Source organism: Myotis nattereri (assembly GCF_964212035.1).
Source record: "Myotis nattereri genome assembly, chromosome: 6".
In the NCBI taxonomy this organism is placed as follows: domain Eukaryota; kingdom Metazoa; phylum Chordata; class Mammalia; order Chiroptera; family Vespertilionidae; genus Myotis; species Myotis nattereri.
The window spans coordinates 23,080,969-23,101,109 of NC_138081.1; the positions used below are offsets into that span (position 1 = coordinate 23,080,969).

Consider the following 20,141-nt stretch of genomic DNA (forward strand, 5'->3'; position numbering starts at 1 on the left):
ATAAATAAACCCAAGAAGGATGGGAAAAAAAAGTTAATAGAAGTGGTTATGGGGGGCAGGAGAGGGGAGCTGGATGAGAAGAGCTGGGGAGGGAACAATTCTCAGTGTGTTCTTTTTATATGTTTTTGATTTTTGAACAATGTGACTATACTGGCAAAGATTACCTATTCAAAAAACTTATTTTTTAAGCTTTACAAGGCTGAGATAATGGGTTCTCTATCTGCATGCACATGCTAAAAAGGCCAGCATTCCTAATGTGCTCACAAGCATCTCTTACTGGTTACCTGAGAGCCCAGAAGAGATGTGTATAGAGAGCCTGCAAATGGCCAGCAGCAGCAGCAGCAGCAGCAGCAGAAAGGTGACTCAAGACACACACTCTCCTGTGTGTCCACTGGACTATCCTCGATCATTGCATACCAGCTACGTGTCGAGCACCGAGAGGACGAAAATGGGAAGCACCCCTTCCTTTGGGAGGGCTCACAGCAAGTGCAAGGAGCCAGCCTCGGCCCTAGTGCCTGTGGCCTTCCTAGTACAAATCTAATCGAGTCAGTCCTGTGCTCAGAAATTTTCAAGGGCTCCTGACTGCCGGAGCTTAGGAACAAATCCAAACTTTTGAAATTGGGCTTCCGTGGCCCCAACGCTTCCTGACATTCAGGATTCAATTTCCATCGCCTTCTTCCTTAAACCTACCACCCCTTCACCCTCTACTTTGACAACACGGCAACACATACTGCACACACCACACACACACATCTCTGTCCTTTACACATGTTCTCTCACTGCACACCGGCCTGGCCAGTTGCCATCAGGGCCAGTCCCAGCCCAAAGGTCTCCTTTCTAAAATGAACTGCCCCTAAGGCCCCGGGGGGGAGGGGGGGTTACGCTCCCTTCCCTGACCCTCACACTGCACCTCCTACACATAAGAGCAGCAATGACACTGTCACCTCCCCAAGGACTCTGGGCTCCGTGATGGCAGGATCTTCCCCCTTTCATCCTTTATCCTAGCCCCAAGAACAGTGCTTGGCAAAGAGCAAATGCTCAGTCTAAGTCTGGCTGAATGAATAAACAAGAGACACACAGAGGCAGACAGAAAGCAGGGATGAACTCTGTTTGGAAAGAAGAGACAGGGAAAGCATTCTGAGCAGGTGGTGCCTATATGGAAGGGATGCTTCTATGAAACGAGAAGGTAGATGGAAAAGGGAAAGCCTTGGGGGTGGGGCATGGGCAACAGCGGGGAGCAAGAAAGAGGAGGGAAGGGTCAGGAACCACAGGTAGATGGTTTGTGATGAGGGGTCCTGACAGAGGGCAGGGCCTGAGTCAGGTGCAGATGACCCATGCCTGGTCGGGCTGAGGGGAGCCCTGAATGTCATGCTGGGCGGCCCAGACTGTAGGTGGGCAGCTTGGAAGGATCTGAAGTCAGGGAGACCCATGCTCAGTTCTGTGTCTGCGGGCAGTCAGTGGTAGCTATGGGGGAGAGGGACTAGAGAGAGGCAAGAGGCTGAGGACCAGGCTACGATCCACCATAACTGTTCAGGTGGGACACAGCAACCAGATGTGAGGGACGAGGCAAGGGATACTGTGGGTTTCTATTCTGATGGTGCACTTGTTTTATTCCTTCTTCTGGAGACGATGCAAACTACAGTCACTCACAGGGGCAGAGGGTGTCTAATGAAATCGTGGCTTATCACCAGCAGGACTTGGTATGAAGACCCCCTCGCCTCAGCTGGTTTTGCTCAGGGGATAGAGTGTAAGCCTGAAGACTCAAGGGTCCCGGATTTGATTCCAGTCAAGGGCACATGCCAGGTTGTGGGCTCGAATCCCAGTAGGAGGCGTACAGGAGGCAGCCAATCTCTTTCGTCATTTATGTTTCTATCTCTCTCTCCATCTCCCTCCCTCTCTGAAATCAATAAAAATATATATATTTTTTTAAAAAGACCCCCTGGGCATCCAGCAAGGGTGCTAGAAATCAGCCAAGGGGAAACCTCACTGCATCTGTTTTCAAGGATTTGCCAGAAGTTTAGAGACGAAAGCACATGAAAAATCAGCTAGTCCACATTTTGTCAAGCACACCTCAAAAAATTCTTTACGGACACCCCTGTTGGGCACTCCCTGACAAAATATGGGTAGTCCCTAGCACATAGTGAGGGCTTGCTAATTTTGTAATAATTGCTACACAGGCCATAGCAGGGAGGCAAGAAAGAGGAGGGAAGGTTCAGGAACCACCTACATGACTCTGTCCACCAGCCAATCCCTGGGGTCCCTCCTCATCTCCGCCTACCCCTAGAAAGGCCTCCAGGAAAGAAGGGCCCCCTCCCCCACCTCCTCTGAACACTGAAACCAAACCAGCTTCCTCAGGTAAGACCACAGTACTTGGATACAAGCCTCTACATTGGCATATATACACATATATATTTTTTGAGTGGCCAGATTATTATGACCGGCCAGATTATTATGACCACCCCATCAGTACTTCGTTGGGCCACTTTTTGCCTTCAATACTGCGGCAATTCTTCTTGGCATTGACTCCACGAGATGTTGAAAGGTGATGCGAGGAATCTGACACCATGCCTGATGAATAGCACTGTCCAGTTCTGTGAGATTTGATGGTTGTGAAACCAGCTGCCTGATGGCTCTTTTAACTTCGTCCCACAAATGCTCAATTGGATTGAGATCTGGTGATTGTGGGGGCCACCTAAGCAAGGTAAAGTCTCCCTCATGTTCTTGAAATCACTCCTGCACATTACGAGCACCGTGGCATGGCGCATTGTCTTGTTGGAAGAAGCCATCTCCATTGGGATATGCCATCAACATGATAGGATGAACTTGATCAGCAATGATACTTAGGTATGTTGTGCTATTCAGACGTTTATAATGATCTGGCCCTCTAGCAACTTCAGCGCGAAATTATAGGTAATTTGCCTACAAATGTTAGGTGGTCATAATAATCTGGCCACTGTATGTGTGCGTGTGTGTGTGTGTGTGTGTATGGCAACGCCCTGGCTAGTGTGGCTCAGTTGGCTGGAGCAGCATCCCATACACCAAAATGGTTACAGGTTCAATTACAAGTAAGGGAACATACCTAGGTTTCAGGTTCCATCCCTGGTTGTGGTGCATATGGGAGGCAACCGATCGATGTTTCTTTGTCTCTCTCTTTCTCTCCCCCTACACCCGGTCTCTCTAAAATCAATGAAAACATATCCTTGGATGATTATTTTTTAAAAGGTGGAGAAAAAAATATTCCATCTAGCTGAGGCCCTACTTTATTAAAAAATTTAAAATCACATTAGATGCAATAAATACATTTTAAATATGTTCAAAGGCTGAAGTCACACAAAGGCAACACAATATGGTAAAACAAAATGATATACATGTTCAAGGGCAACACTGCCTTACTACACACCCTCAGAGTGACAATAAGGTCTAAGGAAAAGCTCTTTCTCTCTCCAGCGTTAACTTGCCTTGCTGCTCAACTGTGTCACCTGCATTGTAGGTGTGGGGAGAGAGCTGGGGAGGAGGCCTTGCAGTGTCAGCAGTCTCTGAATCAACACTGGAGAATTCCTGGATGGGGGTCTCTGGGCATACTTTCTGTTTGGGGGTAGAAACTAAAATTGGGAGGCGGGGGGGAGTTATATGGATCCTCACCACAGTTTGCCGACCACACTGCTGTCCCATCTCACGGTCTCCAGAGCAAACTTGTCATGTCACCTTCTGTCCAAAATTCCCTCCCCATTACCTCCAGGATAAAGCCTCAACTCCTTGACGTGACCTGCAAGGCCCTCCGCGACCTGGCCCTTCCTCCCCTTTCCCTCTCCTCCCGCTTCGCCCCACCTCCAGAACATCCTATCACCCAGCCCGCTGAGTCCCCTAGGGCTGCACACCAGCCCCAGCCCCCTTCACCTCTATGTTTTCACAAGGACCAGCTGACTCTCTGTCTTGGGCCCTCCTGCATCCTCTTCTCACCCTGGCCTTAGCCAGCATCCATCACACCCCTAGTCTGAGCTAGGAGCCCCTCCTCCACGTTCCCAAAGCTCCCGCTCCAGCGGATGGCTATTCAGTGAGCACCACTGTGTGCCGGACCCAGAAAAGCAGCATGGCAGCCCAACTGGAGTTCTCATCGCCAAGTGACCCTGCCTGTGCCCTGTTCTATGTCTCCCTTGCTAGTTGGTAAGGTTGTTCCCTGTAATCGGGGACCGTTTCCTTTTCCTCCGTTCCCAGAAGCTAGAACAATGCCTTGCACAAAAGCACTGTTTAATCAATATTTATAGAATGAGGAGGCAAAAGATTAGAATCAATTCGGACTCCTATCCCTTGAGCCACAGCTATAGGCTAAAGGTGTGGTCTGCGGCCAGTGACGATCTGAAGTAAATGGACCCAAAGACACTCAAGAAACACTGGTTGAGAAATGCCTGTTATCTTTGTTTTGAAACTCCAATACAATACAACTCCTGTTGACAAACATGTTAGCTGGCTTCCATTTCAGACTGTAGAGTCGGGAATACACTTGCACGGAGCACCTATATTTACTGAATGATTTTAAAAGAAGAAAATTGAATGGCCAAGTGGCTGAATAGTGTTGAATAAGTATCTTTCCCAGATTGGATAAGAAAGTAAAAAAAAATGCTTCTTTCACATTTCTTGGGTAACAAAGTACACTGCATAGCAGACCAACGTTGCCTTCTTTTGGGGGGGCTCTGTAATAATGGCTTGCCAGAAATTTCTGGGATTGGATATTTAAAAGTATTAAAACTTTAACATTAATCTCTATGGATGGAAATCTTTCTAAAAATCTTTCTGAGTACACTGCATACCTTTACTTTTTCGTGAAACATATAAATCAAATACTGTACTGTACTAGTCTATCATAATAACCTCAAAATCTACTGCCGCTGTTTGCTCATATTCTGACACCTGGTATTCCTACTTTTTCATTTCTAACGACTTTTAAGTATTTAATAATGACTAGCCCTCCCAGCTGTCAGCTACCCCCTGTCTACCTACCCCAGCACTACTTCTGTATTAACTTATTCTTTCTTCTGTAACCTTGGGAACCAGATAACCAAGCCTCATATCACGCCACATAAGGAAATGTAGGTGGGCTTTGAGCAAAGGTGTGGGAGACTAACCTAGGTGTGGCCTCACAGCATCAGGGCACAGGTTTAGTTAGGGCCATTGTCTGGCTGCTCTGGAACCTTTGCATCCTACTTCTCAGTTATGTTCCAAATAGACGGGCAGCCACAAAGGGTGGCTCCATGTAGTCGAGGAGTCACTCCAACCCTTTCAAATGTAGTAGGAATAGGTCCTGGGCTCTTACCCTGTACCAGGCCTTCTTGGAAATGCTGTATTTGTATGAATACTTCTAACACGTTTTGCATCAACCTTCCTAATCCTCTCAACTACTCTATGAAATATTATGATCCCCATTTTAGTGATGAGGAAACTGTGGCACAGAGAGGTTACATAATTGGCCAAGATGGCACCCCTAGGACATGGATATAAACTCAGGCAGTCTGGTTCCAGGGCCACTGTGACCCATGGCCTCTAATGGTTCCCCGACAGAACCATTCCGCAACGATCCCTAACTCGCAAAGCAGTGTGGAGCCCAGCATGGTCCAATGGAACTTTCTGTGATGATGGAAGTATTCTATTATCTACGCTACTGAGCACTTGAAATGTGGCTAGTGTGACTGAGGAACTGAATTTCTAATTCCATTTCATGTGAATGCATTTACATTTAAATAGTCAAATGTGGCTCGCAGCTACCTATCCGATGGCACAGGTGGAGACTGCTTTGCGTGAGTCGAAAACTGTGGCGTGTTAAACATAATGGATAGCTCCTACTTGAGACTAGGCTTCGGAAAACTGTAATTAGGTACTGATGCATCTCCTCTCAGCATGTACTGTTTTAAATTCATTCTCATAATGTTGAGGAAGAAAGCACGCCATTTGGTCGGTGTAGTTACAGAGGCCTTCCAGACGAAGTGGGAGCTTGTAGAAGCAACAGTATTAGTTGGCCAGGCAAAGCCTTAAGAGCACTGTTGGAGTGCAGGGCTTGGGGATGGCAGGCCCCAGGTCAGGTTTCAGACACTAGGTTCACCCTATTGATCTGAAAAAAGAAAATCATAAGCCACAGATAAATGTATGTGTGTGATGAGAATATAGATCATTGAATATGGAAATATGTTCAAACCCAGGGCCCCAGACCACATTCGGAGAACTGGTATGCTAAAACCTGACTGGGCAGAGCAGGAAGCATGGGCCATGGTGCCCAGGGCAGTGACCTCTCCTTGCTCATCCTGGGTCCCCTGTCAGCACTGCAGAGGCCGTAGGGCCTCTGACATGGAAGCCACAAACCGTGCCGACCCCCTCCCCCACCCTCGACGGTTCCTTTCTAATTATATGATTTTTTTCCCTTCCCCACCACTGGTTCTGCTAAGCTGCGTTGTATGTCAAACCCAAATTTAGGCTAGAAACTGACTTCAACTCAAATAAGAAATGAAACCAAGAGTTGAAGTTGAGACACTAATCCAATAGAGGCGCAGCTTTATTCTGACTCAGCCTAAATCTCTGCGGCTGGGGGGAAGGTGCCTCCTTCCCTTTGCTCCCAACTTCAGAGTAGCAGCTTAAGTGTTATTTCCATTGTCCAGCCCTGGTCTGCACACCCATGCTAAGAAGGCACAACTGAGCCACAGGACAGTTGACACCCTTAGGAAGCAAATGGGGGACAAGAGGTACACAGTTATCTAGTGGCAGAGCCTGGGGATGAACAAAGTCTCCCAAATCCCAGCGCTCGCCCTGCCACCACACACCTCCCTGCCCAGGCCGCAGCTCATGCCTTGGAGACCCTAGTGAGGAGCACATGTTCACACTTCATGCCAAACCAGAGTTCAAATTGCAATTAAAAAAAAAAATAGCTATCAATCATTCCTTTCCACCTCAACATCCCCCTTCTAAACAAGAGTCAGAAAATCCATACAAACAAGTTAGTCCTTGCCCATTGAGGTCAAAAGTTGATCCACTACAGCCCAGCCAACATGGCTCAGTCGTAGAGTGTCAGCCTATGAACCAGGAGGTCACAGTTCGATTCCCGGTCAGGGCCTAGGCCTGGGTTGCAAGATCCATCCCCAGTTTGGGGCATGCAAGAGGCAGCCGATCAATGATTCTCTCTCATCGATGTTTCTATCTTTCTCTCCCTCTCCCTCTCTGAAAAAAAAAAAAAAAGTTATTCCATAACAAAGTCAGAATACAAACTAAACACACTCAAAACTCTAGAAGTGTTAGGGCTAAAAAAGTTCAATTCAGCAGGAATTCTCAGCAGGAAACCAGGCATTGTGAGGCAGGCCTGTGTGATTTCCTGCAGGACTCCAGGAATTGCTGGAGGGAAGGCCTGTTTATCCAAGGATTGCTCCTCCAGGTCAGGAGCTCCCAGACTGTGCTTAACCTTCCGGAAAAGAAGCTGATAAGACACCCCTGGCATCTCTAAACCCGGAGCCACATTCTACATTCTCACTGACTCTCAAGGCTGTCTTTATGGGCACAGAAACCAGACTGCAAACACTTGTTAACTAACTAACATGGTCCTAGGCCAGTGATGGCGAACCTTTTGAGCTCGGCATGTCAGCATTTTGAAAAACCCTAACTTAACTCTGGTGCCGTGTCACATGTAGAAATTTTTTGATATTTGAAATCATAGTAAAACAAAGACTTATATTTTTGATATTTATTTTATATATTTCAATGCCATTTAACAAAGAAAAATCAGCCAAAAAAATGAGTTCGCATGTCACCTGACACACGTGTCATAGGTTCGCCATCACTGTCCTAGGCCTTCCTCAAAGCAAGCAGGGAGGTCAACAGAGGAAGGAGGGAAGTTTGTAAAAATGATATCTCTACCCTTTATCCTGAGGTAGGCACACCCTTCTCCCTCCCCCAAAGCCACATAAGTCTTCCAAAGGGCGGTGAGTCACTAAAAAGTCTCTTTTTAAAAGTCTCTATAAAAAGAGAGGATCTACACATTTATAATAAACATGAAGGAACAAACTGATTAAACTAATAATACTCTGCCCTTGCAAAATTCAGGAGCTTTATTAAGAAACTGTCTCCCTACTTCAAAGGCAGGGCAATTAGGCTCAGAGGATTCTGTCCTTCTCACCCCCGGTGTGGTGTGATCGTCACCTCCACCAACCCGAAAGGAACATTACAAATCATGTTGGAGTTTGATGGCAAAAATCTTAAGAAAACACATGGAAAAGTTCTCTGAACTTCAACCAAGTTTGAAACAATGAAGGCCTCCTAAATACTACAAATTGCACCTGTGTGCAGGAACACACACACACACACACACACACTGACTTTGGTCAGTTCACTTACTCACAAAGCTATAAAGTACAAGAGTAGCAGCTGTGCTTCACAAAACTTCTAGGAGTGACCACCACTCTTGTCCTCTGACTACTGACAACCCCACACTCAGGTGTTGGGTCTCAAGTCTATAAACCACCCCCTTTCCACCAATAGCAATAGCTTGAGGTGAAGGCCCAACGGTCTGTAAGTCTGTAAGCTGCACCTGCCACTTACATCAAGACCTGACTCCCATCCACTAATACTTTATTAGCTTTAAGCTACCACACTGTGACCTCTTCGAGCACAAGGACCCCACCTTATTCATCTGCATTCCCAGAGATCAACACAGGCACACAGCAGGCAATCAATAAACAGCAGCCAAATAAATGAACGCAGCACTCTGAAGGAAGATAATTCATTTTCGAGGCTTCTACACTTACACTTGCATTTAAAGACAGAGGCAAGAATTCCAGTGGGCAGGTGTGTAGAAAATGCACTGAAGATGTGGGTTTAAGCCCCAAGTTTGCAAAAAATTCACTCTACTGTCCTGGGCAAATCTCTCAACCTGGGGAGGGGGGAGGAGGTCTTATTTTTCTCTTCTAGGTTTCCCTTAAACACGTAAAACTGGGAGGACAATATTGTGCTCTTGAGCTATCCACAATAGCACCTTGATGATAAGGGCAGTAAAAATAAAACAGCCAGAGGCAGCCATTCCCACACAGATGTTGACTAATAACAGGGTAACTTTAACAGTAGGTAAAGCCTCTGCCCATTTGCCTATGTTCACATGTGATACACACATTTGGGTCATTCTCTGTAGTCTCTTCCAGGGAGATGCAGATTTCAATGACTGTTCCAGGCAGAAAAGCCTCCAAGTGGAACAATGACCCGCAGACATTACTTCCAGGTAATAAACAGTATCCACTCAGACAAAGAAAAATAAAGCAGCCTGTGGCTACATTCCGTAGACGCCCCATTCGGGGAAGCACCAGGGCTGAGCTGTAAATGTGAGCCAGACGTAGCTGAATTCTTATTTTGGCTCCGACTCTAACTCAGAGCGGATGGTCCTTAGCCAAGTCTCTCCTCTAGAAGCCAGGCTCTGGATGGGTATGACAACCCCCATAAACCATCCAGATTACAGGGTGAAGCTAGTAAAGCATTTCGCAGATGTGAAGTGTTGCCAACCCCGTAAGACGAACGAGGGAAGCTGTCAAGAGGCAACGTGGCTTGGGTGGGGAGCCACGGAACGGCGCCTCACCTCACCCTGGGCTCCCACAGACGCTCCGGGGGGCTGGAGGGGGCTCTAGAGGAGGCTCTAGAGGACTCAGAGCCCCCCACTCACAATCTGCTACATTTCCTCTGCTCAAAAGCAAAGGAAGCTGTGAACCTCCATTACCCAGAAAAGCCTCTTGCAAAGCTCTTTAAGCCACACAGTTAACTCACATTAACCAGCTGTGACTAAGGGAGGTTTGGTTCTCTTCTGAAGAGGAACGTTTGAGACAGCAAAGGTAAATCAAGGCAAAGCACTGGACTGCATAAAAGATAAGGGTCTGCTGGTGAAATAAGAGGCTGTGTCCGGAGCCACGCTAGTAGTTTTAGCGTTTTCTTTTCCTTTCTTTAACCATTAGGTACCAATGGATACCAGATACACAGCGCTGGATAAAAAGGCTGAGAGATAACATCAGGAAAGTTTCCCACCAAAGCCTGCGAATAGTGCGCGCACTGATTAGAAAGCACTTCTGTAGTTTGGAAACTCTAATCCGGTCTTATCAACCCTCTGGCTTCGCCGTTTATCAGGGTGGGAACGGGCGGTACATCGGCTTTGCCACGGAGTGATTTCTGGGGCCCCTGCCCACGACCAAGCAGATCAGAAAGGAGCGCATGCCTGCCAGAGCGAAGTTTTCACCATAGCAACACACGCTCCTCTGCAAACAGTCAGGACTGAGGCGCTCTGTTGCGACCCGTCTGGACAGTGCCCCCGAGAAACGAGCATGGAGGGTTCAGACAACAGAGGGAGCGAGAGAAAAGTGGCCCTTGTTCAGCTTGCGAGGCAGCCTCCTCATGGTTTTCCTTCCTCCGCACAGCTGACAGTGGCCACACCAAGGCCCTCCAGCATCCACAGCCGGGGTTCAAATAAGACGGATGGCAGAGGAAACAGATGTGGAGCAACCACGCCACAGGCTCCCTGGGAAAGAGGGACCCAGCGTATAACTGCACCCTTCGGAGGCAGACGGCTAGCACTGGGCAACTGAGGGGAAAGGCCTCATGGCAAAGCAGGTCACATATAAAGTGAAATACGGCCGGGATTCCCCACCAGCGGGTCTGGTGGCAGGTGGTGTACTCACAGACCCAACAACGAAGCCAGCAACCATCACCATGGTTGTTGAGACCTCCGATTGAGTGTCTGTGTGCCGGCAGCCCCCGGCCGCAGCCCCCTCCCCACTGACAGGTGTCAGTCTTCACCCTGCAGTCTGGGTCAAAAAACCACTAACTGATTAACACCACCTTCCTGCAGAGCACACTGTACCAAGGGGAGAACTAGGGGTAACCCGATGTGCCCTACATCCCACAGGACGGGGCGACTGACGCTTGAGGGCTGACCAGGAGAGAATCTAGTCCCAGAGTTCTGCTCTGCTGCTCAGATCACCGAGTGACGCATGCAGAAGTCTAACACAGAACAAGGGCACCCAAGAGAATCGGCGACCCTTCCCGTTTCCCCTGACTAATTTCTCCAGAACATGACTAATGGCCTAAGTCAGAGGTTGGCGGGGAAGATGCATAAAGCCAGGAACTGCCAACGCTGGCAAAGGAGCATCTTCAAAAGTGCATTAGAAGTTAGTCAAAGAAAGACAACATATGTCCACAGATGCCCGTATTAACACAACATACGCGGGACTATTTAACACACACATTAAGAGAACGGACCAGCAGCCTCACTCCGGGTTATGAAGCCCAGAGGCATGTCTGGGAGGATGTGTACAGAACCCACGTGCTAACAAAGACACTCAATGGGCGTGACGCAATGGGCTCCCACTGTACACGCTGCAAACACACCATCCTACAAGGCGGTCTGGTGCGGGGAAGAAGGTAGTTCCTGGAGGAAGGTAGCTCCACCACACCTGGCTCCGAAACAAAAACGGAACGCCAGCCACTACCCAAAAATTCCTCTCAGTCCCAAACCCTGAAGTCATCACAGACCAAACAAATGAGGGGCCCAGAATTTTAGAAACATTTCCTTGCTGCAGGGCCAGCAGAGCCTGCAAATGAGCTTTAAAATAAACAAACAACGTGTGGGTCTCGCAAGGATGTTTTAGAGATAATGTGTTAGTGGCTTTCTCTCTGCTCCATGCACCCCCTCATTCCCCATTCTCTGATGAGAGTTTTCTCTCTTTCCCTGCCTGCTTGAGTTTGAAACGTGGCACTCAAAGGGACACTGGAAAGCAAAGGGAAAGGGGGTGGCGGGAAGAGACTGCTTTTAAATCTGATACACACCCCACTGGCCGCCCACACCATGAAGGACTGTCAGGCCTGACTGCCCCTAGGACAGGACTGCAGGGCTGAACTGTGGAGTGGAAAACTCTCCTTGCACCACCTCTCGGGAAAGCAGGGTTAAGAAAGAGAAAGCTGGAAGAGAAGGAAAGGGAAAATAAAGCTCCACATTCCTGACATTTTTTAGCCAAGTGCTGTGGCTGCACAGAACAGCTCTATTCCAAACAGCCTGCAAGACAGAAAGAAAACCTGAATTCTGGGGAAAGAACCTACGCTTGGCCTTGGAAATGGGAGGAATCTTAGGACGGCTCAAAACTACACCAACGGAGGAGGGAAAGTCACCCTTTTCATATGTGTTCCCAAAAGGAAGTGATGCCAAGGGAAGGAATTTGGAGTCATCATCTCCCAAGGGACAGAACTGAAGTCCTGGGGTCCCTAGGGAGAAACGAAAGCCCCTCTGAATGATGGCTCGCTAACTAGTGAGCTGGGGACAGAAGGGGCAAGGCAGGAATGACATGGAGGCCAGTTAGGACACATGGGCTGGGCTGCCTGGGGTGGGAGAAGGGCCCAGCTCACTGGCAGAGACTGGACAGGGGACTGACTCTTTGTGGGAAGAATTATAAATGAGTTTTCTTGACTCGGCTTCTGAATGAAGGAATCCTAGCCGTGCTCAAGTTAGAAACCCAAGAGCCCACTGTCCTCTCCTTTCTCCTCGTCTCCCCTTCCCTTTCCACCTCCTTCTGTCCTCACTTCTAGGAAGAAGTGTGATGTGCTGGAGTTACCTCCCCCATATGAATCCCTACATACAGACACACACACACACTACACCTCCAGGGGAGAACCCAGAAGACCCCAACTGTCCTCTAGTAAGTCCTGTGCTGGGTTATGAGGTGCCACCCTGGTTGTCCTCCACATGTGAAGATGCCCACAGGTGTTCCTCTGAGGTCCCTAATAGTAACTGAGCTGTTTCTGCTCTGCTCTCACCTGGTCGGGAGAGCAGAGTTCCGAAAATCTGCGGTCCCTCAAAATACCTGTCCCAGTGGAGTCAGTGAGGGGGAGGAGGGAAGTGTTCTTGTAGGTTTTTTTTCCTCTCTCTCTCTCTTCTGTCAGGTACTGGGAGTGAGGGCTCTTAGCACTTTTCAACTCCCACAGCGTGCCAGGTTAATCTGTAGGACTTTCCGAGACTAGAGGCAGGGACGGCAGGAGGTACCAAGCTCAAACACTAGGCAGCTCTTTCTGAGCAGCGATAAAGCAGGTAGAGCCATGGACCTTAACCAGTGCCAGAAGCACAGCCAAGAGGCTATGCAGGAGACTTCGCCGGCTGCAGAGCGTGCTGCTATGAGGTCTACAGCTGTCACGTGTGTCTTTCCAGCCACACCCTCCCAGACTGGTGACATGGCACTGGGAGGCCTCTTAGAACGGAGGACAGCAAATGGATACAAACAGGACAGAGGGTATTGGCCGGACAGAACAAATTCTCTTATTTCGTTAAGCTATTATTATGAAAAATAATAACAGGGCTTCAGGGAGCAAGCAACTTGGTTTTCATATCTGTAGAATCTGTTATGGCTTTTGTTGCTTACATGATCTCAGTTAGACTTTACAATAACCCCATGAGGAAGAGGCTTGACTAACCTCTTTAATGATGGGGAAACTGAGGCTGCACTTAGTTTAGTCAGACTAGTGGCAAAGCAGGGACTGGGACCCAGGGACGACCCTAGTACAGTGGTCGGCAAACTCATCAGCCAACAGAGCCAAATATCAATAATACAACAATTGAAACTTCTTTTGAGAGCCAAATTTTTTAAACTTAAACTATATAGGTAGGTACATTGTTATTAACCTAATTAGGGTACTCCTAAGCTGGCCTTTGCTAAAAACGTCCTCAATCTGATGGAGGTATGTTCGCTGAGGTCGACCCCTTCCAATTCTCCCATCCACACTCGTCTTGTATACTTGTTTCGTATACAGCCCTTTCCAATACACCATGAGACCTGGGGGGGTGGGGGGGGGGGGAGATGGGTTGAAGTCAAGGAGTACTACCAAAAGCTGGTGTGCAGACCTGTCCTAGCCTCAGGTTTATTTCCTACAGACCCTCCAAGGGCACATTCACACATCTAACCTGACTCAGCCACCACAAAAATGTCCCCAGCTTGAGGGCAGCCTCACCAGCCAATTAGGACCCTTGTCATCTCAGAGTGGAGAGGATGGGCAGGAGACAGAGGGGGGTTGGGGGCGGGGGGGGGGGGGGGGGGGAAATGAGCCCGTTAGGAATCCTCCATCTCCAAGGCAGTTTACAAATGGTTACAGCTTCCTAACCCATTCTTGAGAATGCAGATAAGCAACCCTACCCAGAAAGGAGGACAAGGCCCTGCCTCCTTGGAGACCACAGCGAGAGTGAGGGGAGTGTCGCTAGATAGTGACAAGATATATCACAGCACGCCCTATTATGCTCACTTTCCTCCAGTTATTCTCACTTTTGAATACCACATTTTTCTCATTCTCTCTTCGGTCTTTCCCATCAGACCCCCTGGGTCTGACCCCTCCCAGCTTAGTACAAGCCCCTGCTCCTCGAGGTTTGCACCCAGCACATTGCTGGGGGCGGGGGTGCGAGTAGGGGGTGGGGGTGAGAGTTGTAGGGCCCCATCCTCGCCCCCCCACCCCCATAGCATTGAGAGAATCATCTTGCCCCTAAAAGCACAGGGTATCCCATCCCTCTCCCTGGCCCTGTAAAGGGAGAAGCTCTCGGTCCACCACAGATGGAGCTGCAGGAATAATCCAGAGTGATCGTGGGTCTATGAAAACTGGCCTTTTAGGAAAGGGCAAAAAAAAGGGGGGGGGGGGTAGGGGGCGGGCAGGAGGACAGCAGATGGGCACTGCTGGGATGGGCCACGGCCACACGTGAAGAGGCAAAAGACCCAGAAAACCAGGTGGGAGGTGGAAAGGGTCGGGGTCCCTCCCACTGGAAAAGCCCAGAAGAGCTGGCAGCCACGGCTTGGGAGAAGGAGTTAGTTGTGCAATGACTCCGGTCTGGGAGTCTCCGGGCTTGGCTCCCGGACACCAGAAAGGAAACCCCACTGTTCGGGCCAGGGTGGCAGCACTGCGTTTGGTTCGAGGCCAGGCTTGGGATTCAGGGCTGCAGAGCGAGCTGCAGGATATGGTGGGTGCCCGAGGGGGTCGGCAAAGTAAGGCACGGCCGGCAAGGCGCAGAGCTAGGGCGGGGTGGGGGGGAGGTCTGGGCTGACTCAGAGACCAAGGGGGGTACAGTGTACAAAGCCGGGGGTGCAGATACCGTCCCGGCAGCCCCGCGCCCCGGCTCTGACGAGGACCCCGGGGACCTGCAGGGCTCCGCGGGCGGCGCACGAGAAAGAGCACCCCCTCCCCAGTCTCGCTCACCTCGAACATAAGCCCTATGAGGACGCAGAGCACCAGGCAGAAGCCGATGTCCGCATGGTTGTGGATGACGAACTCCTGGCTGAAGAGCGGGTAACTTTTCGTCCTCCTGCGGAAAGCCATGGCAGCGGGCGCGCAGCGGCCGGCGGGCCCCGCACCCTGCGCTCACGAGCCGCCGCGCAAACTTGCCCAGCCCCGGCCCGCTCCGCCCGCCGGCCCGCAGCCCGCTCGCCCTCCCGCCAGCCGGCCTAGCGCCCGACAACTTCTGGGGCCCGCCCCCTTCCTCCGCCCGCCCCCGCCCCGCCGCCCGGAACCGCCCCCGGCCGCAGCCCCCTCCCCACTCGCGGCCGCACTCGGCGCGCCGGGCTCCAGGCGGCCCCGCCCCCGCGCGCTTAACCCTCGCGCCGCCGCGGACGCTCCGGGGGCGGAGCCGGCGAGCGAGGCCTGGGTTCCCCTCGCCCCGGGCCCGCCTCGCCGCAGGCCGCCCGCGCCCCGCGCCCCGCCGCATTCCGGGTGCTGCGGCCCCGCCGGCCCCGCGCGCACGCAGCAGGCCGCGGGGGCCGCGGACGCCCGGCCTGTCCTGACCCGACAGGAAGTGGGCCTGGGTTTCCCGGTCCCCGGCGCCCGCTCCTTCCTCCGCGGGAAGGGAAGGCCCGGGAGGCCGCGGGCCGCAGCCCTGGGCGCTGAGAGCGGCGCCCGTTCGGTGGAGGGAGGGAAGCAGCAATGCCGGCCTTCTCGCTGGCCATGGCGCTCTGCGTGGAAAATAAATGAATGGACAGTTGACCGAGTGTTCATGGAGAGCTGGCAGGGGCCGGGCACGGTTCATCGTGCTGGGGTTAGGCAGCAAACAAAAAAAGACCCTGCCCTGGGGAGCCTTGGTTCCAAATGGGGCAAGTGAATGGGTGGGTGCAGGTTTTTTTTTGGTTTGTTTTTTGGTGGGTGCAGTTTTGCTCTCACTTTTGAGACCCTTGCACTCGCGTACGTTAGTTTTACACGTCTTACCCAAAGTCTTCCTTCAGTATTCACTGATCTGCAGAAGTGGAAGAATAAACAGTGAAGGACTTTCTCATTGCAAGTCTCTATTTAGTAGTGTGTTTTTAAAGCCCTCTGGGAAAGCACAAAAAGTATTTTAATAAATGAATTTATATTGGCAAATATTGGATTTATTCCCACCAGTAATGGAGTGAACTAATCACTTTTTAGATGTACAAAAACACAATATGAAAACAAGAACTATCAAATCCTTATTCTTTTATTAAAGTCTATAGTTATTTCACTTCTAAGTAAATATGATTTCTTAAAAACGGTACAGTATGAAATGTGATTGAGACGGGTTCCTAGATAAATCTTACATCTTAGGTTTCTTGACTCCTCAGTAATTAGCACACTGCCTCTGGTCTCTAACTTAAGGGAATGGGAGAGGGAAGCTTGTGTTGGACTAAACTTCATTTAACTTCAAGATCGACCTTTCTTACAGTTGGACCTTGGTGTTATCAAGAATAGAGAGATCAAGAACTCCGGAGCATCTCTCAATTTTCCATCTGAGCTTAAATCAATCAGGAGACTTTGGCTCAAAATAAATGATAAAGATTCATTCAAGGGCCTTGGCGTTCGCAAACTAGACACACAATTGGGCAATACCCAGAGTGTTCCTGAAGAGGAAAGAAAAGCTGAGGGTTTTTAAAGTAAAAAAATACATTTTTAAAAACATTTTTATTGATTTCAGAGAAGAAGGAAGAGGGAGAGACAGAAACATCAGTGATGAGCGAGAACCATCACTCATGTACCCTGACTGGGAATCAAACCATGACCTCTTGATTCATAGGTCAACACTTAACCACTGAGCCACACTGGCTGGGCTAAAAAATACATTTCTGAGAAGAATCAACCCTGCATTCTTAGCCTCTGGAATAGTCATCCCCGAGATCAGCGATTTCCAACCTTTTTCATCTCTAGCACACATAAACTAATTACTAAAATTCTGCGGCACACCAAAAATTATCTTTTTTGCTAATCTGACAAAAAGAAAAGTATAATTTTGGTTCATTTACACCGGATGGCTATTGTTGTGTTGTCGTCATTTTTTTAAAGTTAATTTTTAGAGAGAGAAGAAGGGAGACAGAGAGTGAGAAAAATCAAAGTGAGAGCAAAACATCAACTGGTTGCCTCCTATGCGCCCCCCCCCCCCCCCCGGGAATCAAGTCTGAAACCTAGGTATGTGCCCTGGCATGGGAATGGAACCCGTAACCCTCATTGTCGTTTTTAATTTGATAATCTAAGGGGAAAAAAGGTCAACACCCCTGACTAAATAGTCGGGTATTGCATGTTTAAAAATTCTTGCGGCACACCATTTGAAAATCACTACTCTAGATGATGGGGGCTGGATGATGGATGTGGAGTGGTCTGGACGTGTGAATATTCTTTCCTTAGTCCTCCGGGGGTGATCAGAGGGTTATCAGCAGGTTTCATGTATATCCAGGCATTGATGCAGGACTGGAACGATCAACAGGTGGCTCGTTAAAACAAAAATAGAATCCTTTTCTCATACCTCAAACTACTTCATTTTAGTAATTCAGCAGATGGACTATAGTGACTCCATTTTATTTCTCCACTCTATTCCTGAGTATTCAAATTTTCAAACGGCAGCCACATCTATTAGGCTGAACCCTATGAAATTGGTTTCATTACAGATCAATACTGGCATACCAGCATTTTAGATGACATACCAGCATTTAGTTACCTAGCGTTACCAATAACTATTTGTAAAGGATGCTGTAGTGGGAATTTCTTGCAAAAGATAGGGATGTTGTCAACCTCCTAAGATTAAGAGTTTAGGTTGAAAGTCCTGGGAGACAGGTATTACACTTCCACATTCATAAATGAGAAACGTGAAGTAAAGGGAATGGCTTATTCTGTGCTCATACTGCTGACTGTCAGCCCTAGGCCCTTTCAAATATTATTGAACAGTTAGACACAGGTTTCTCAGATGCATGGTTTGATACTGCACTACCTGAATCCCCACGGAGGAAGTATTAAATGCCTACTTCAGCCATCACAGCCATCTTGACACTCTAGTTTCAAAACCATCTCCAATCCCAAATGGAAATTAACAGTCCAGAAAAAAATTGAACACTTCACAGAGAACAGTTTGATAAGGATCAAAGGGAGATGAATTATTTCAGAGGCATTTCAAGGGTTAATTTATTGGATTTGGTGACTGCTTTACTATAAGAAACTAGAGGCCCAGTGCATGAAATTCATACATGGGTAGGGTCCCTAGGCCTGGCCAGCAATCAGGGCCAATCTGTGGGGCAACCAGCGGGGTGATCAGGGGGGAGGGAGGGGGCCTGCTGGCACCTGCCTTGGCCAGACTGGTGCTGCCTGCTCACGGGTCGGCCCCAACCCCTGCCACGGCTGCCGGTCACCTCCCTCTGTGGGGCGACCAGTGGGGCAATGGGCAGGAGGCACTGGTACCCACCTTGGCTGGCCTGGGACCTGTGGGCAGCTCCTGTGTTGAGTGTCTGCCCCCTGCTGGTCAGTGTGTGTCATAGCAACTGGTCGTTTCCACCATTCAGTCAATTTGCATATAGGCTTTTATTATATAGAACATGGGAGTTGGAGGAGACAAATTTTTAGGCCAGCATGACATAAAAGACGGTGTGACCATGAAAAAAAATTGGAATGACCAAGAAAGAGTAGGCATAAGAAAAAAGAAGATGACCTGCTTGAATAAGCTGGGCTTGAGGAGTTCACAGGACATCCAAATCAACTCTTTCACAGGTCAGCTGGAAGCTGTGGGATTAGAATTAGGGAGGAAAAACCAGAATGAAAGGCATTTGTGGTCCATCTACAATGGGACTGTTGAAGCCATGAGCTTAAGTGTTCCCCAGTGAATGAGCAAGAAAACCCTTGGTCAACATAATCCTAGGGAACCCCAACACTGAGAAGGGAAAGAGGAGGAAAAGGAAAGGGTGGGGTGGAGGAAACCATGACACATGCATTTCGCAAAGCAGGTTAAGTCAGGCAGGATGAGACTAAGACGAAGCCTCCCGAGGCAGGCATCATGGCCCCTAAGAGCCCACTCTTTATATATATATGTATATATAAATATGTAATAGAAAGTTTCTTCAGAAAGTTAAGGAGGTAGAAGAAGTGAGTAGTAGAAGAAATGGGCACAGTAAAGAAGTTACAGAGGTGAGTAGTAGAAGAAATGGGCTCAGTAAAGAAGTTACAGAGGCAAGGAAGGGCCCTTGGAGTTTAGAAGAGAGGAAGGTAAAGGTAAAGTGCCTGGGGGAGGACAAAGGGGAGGGAAGGCTGCAAGCTTGTTCCTGGAGGGAGAATGCTGAGAGTCCACTCTTAATTGGACATCAGAATGGGCTTAACATTGGGTAGGTGAGGAAAGGAGGGAAGTAGTCTATTCTTTTAAAAGTTTGGTGAGAATAAGGGAAGTGGATGATGTTTGGAGGTTATAGAAGATCTAAGTAAGGATCTTTATATTTATTTTTTGAGATTGGATCATGTTTGGAGACAGAGAAGAAACAAGAGAAAGAGAGAGAGAGAGAGAGAGAGAGAGAGAGAGAGAGAGAGAGAGACCAGCTGGCATCTTAGTGGTTGAGCCAGGAGGTCATGGTTAGATTCCTGGTCAGGGCACAAGCATGGATTGTGGGCTCCATCCCCAGCGTGTTACTCTCTTATCATTGATGTTTCTCTCTCTCTCTTTCTCCTTCTCCCTTCCTCTCTGAAATAAATAAAAATATATTTAAAACATTTTTTAAAAAAACTTTTAAAAAAGAGAGAGAGGATTTGAAATACTGAAAGCACGAGAAATAGAGGAGGGCATTGGTGAGACTAGGGAGGAGACTAGAGGGTGACCCCAACAACAGCAGAAGGAAAACTCCCAGAGACTGGCCAGGGGCCTCGGA

The 20,141-nt window shown here is 49.0% G+C and overlaps 1 protein-coding gene across 1 annotated transcript in view; it reads right to left on the minus strand.

The window, feature by feature from the left end:
• Positions 1-15,455, minus strand: part of TRAM2 (translocation associated membrane protein 2) — a 76,990-nt gene extending 61,535 nt beyond the window's left edge. The window contains exon 1 of the mRNA XM_081094836.1: positions 15,223-15,455. Within this exon, the coding sequence (XP_080950962.1) occupies positions 15,223-15,342 (120 nt within the window). The 5' untranslated portion in view covers positions 15,343-15,455. The remainder of the gene's footprint in view (positions 1-15,222) is intronic.
• Between the last annotated feature and the right edge of the window lie 4,686 nt (positions 15,456-20,141).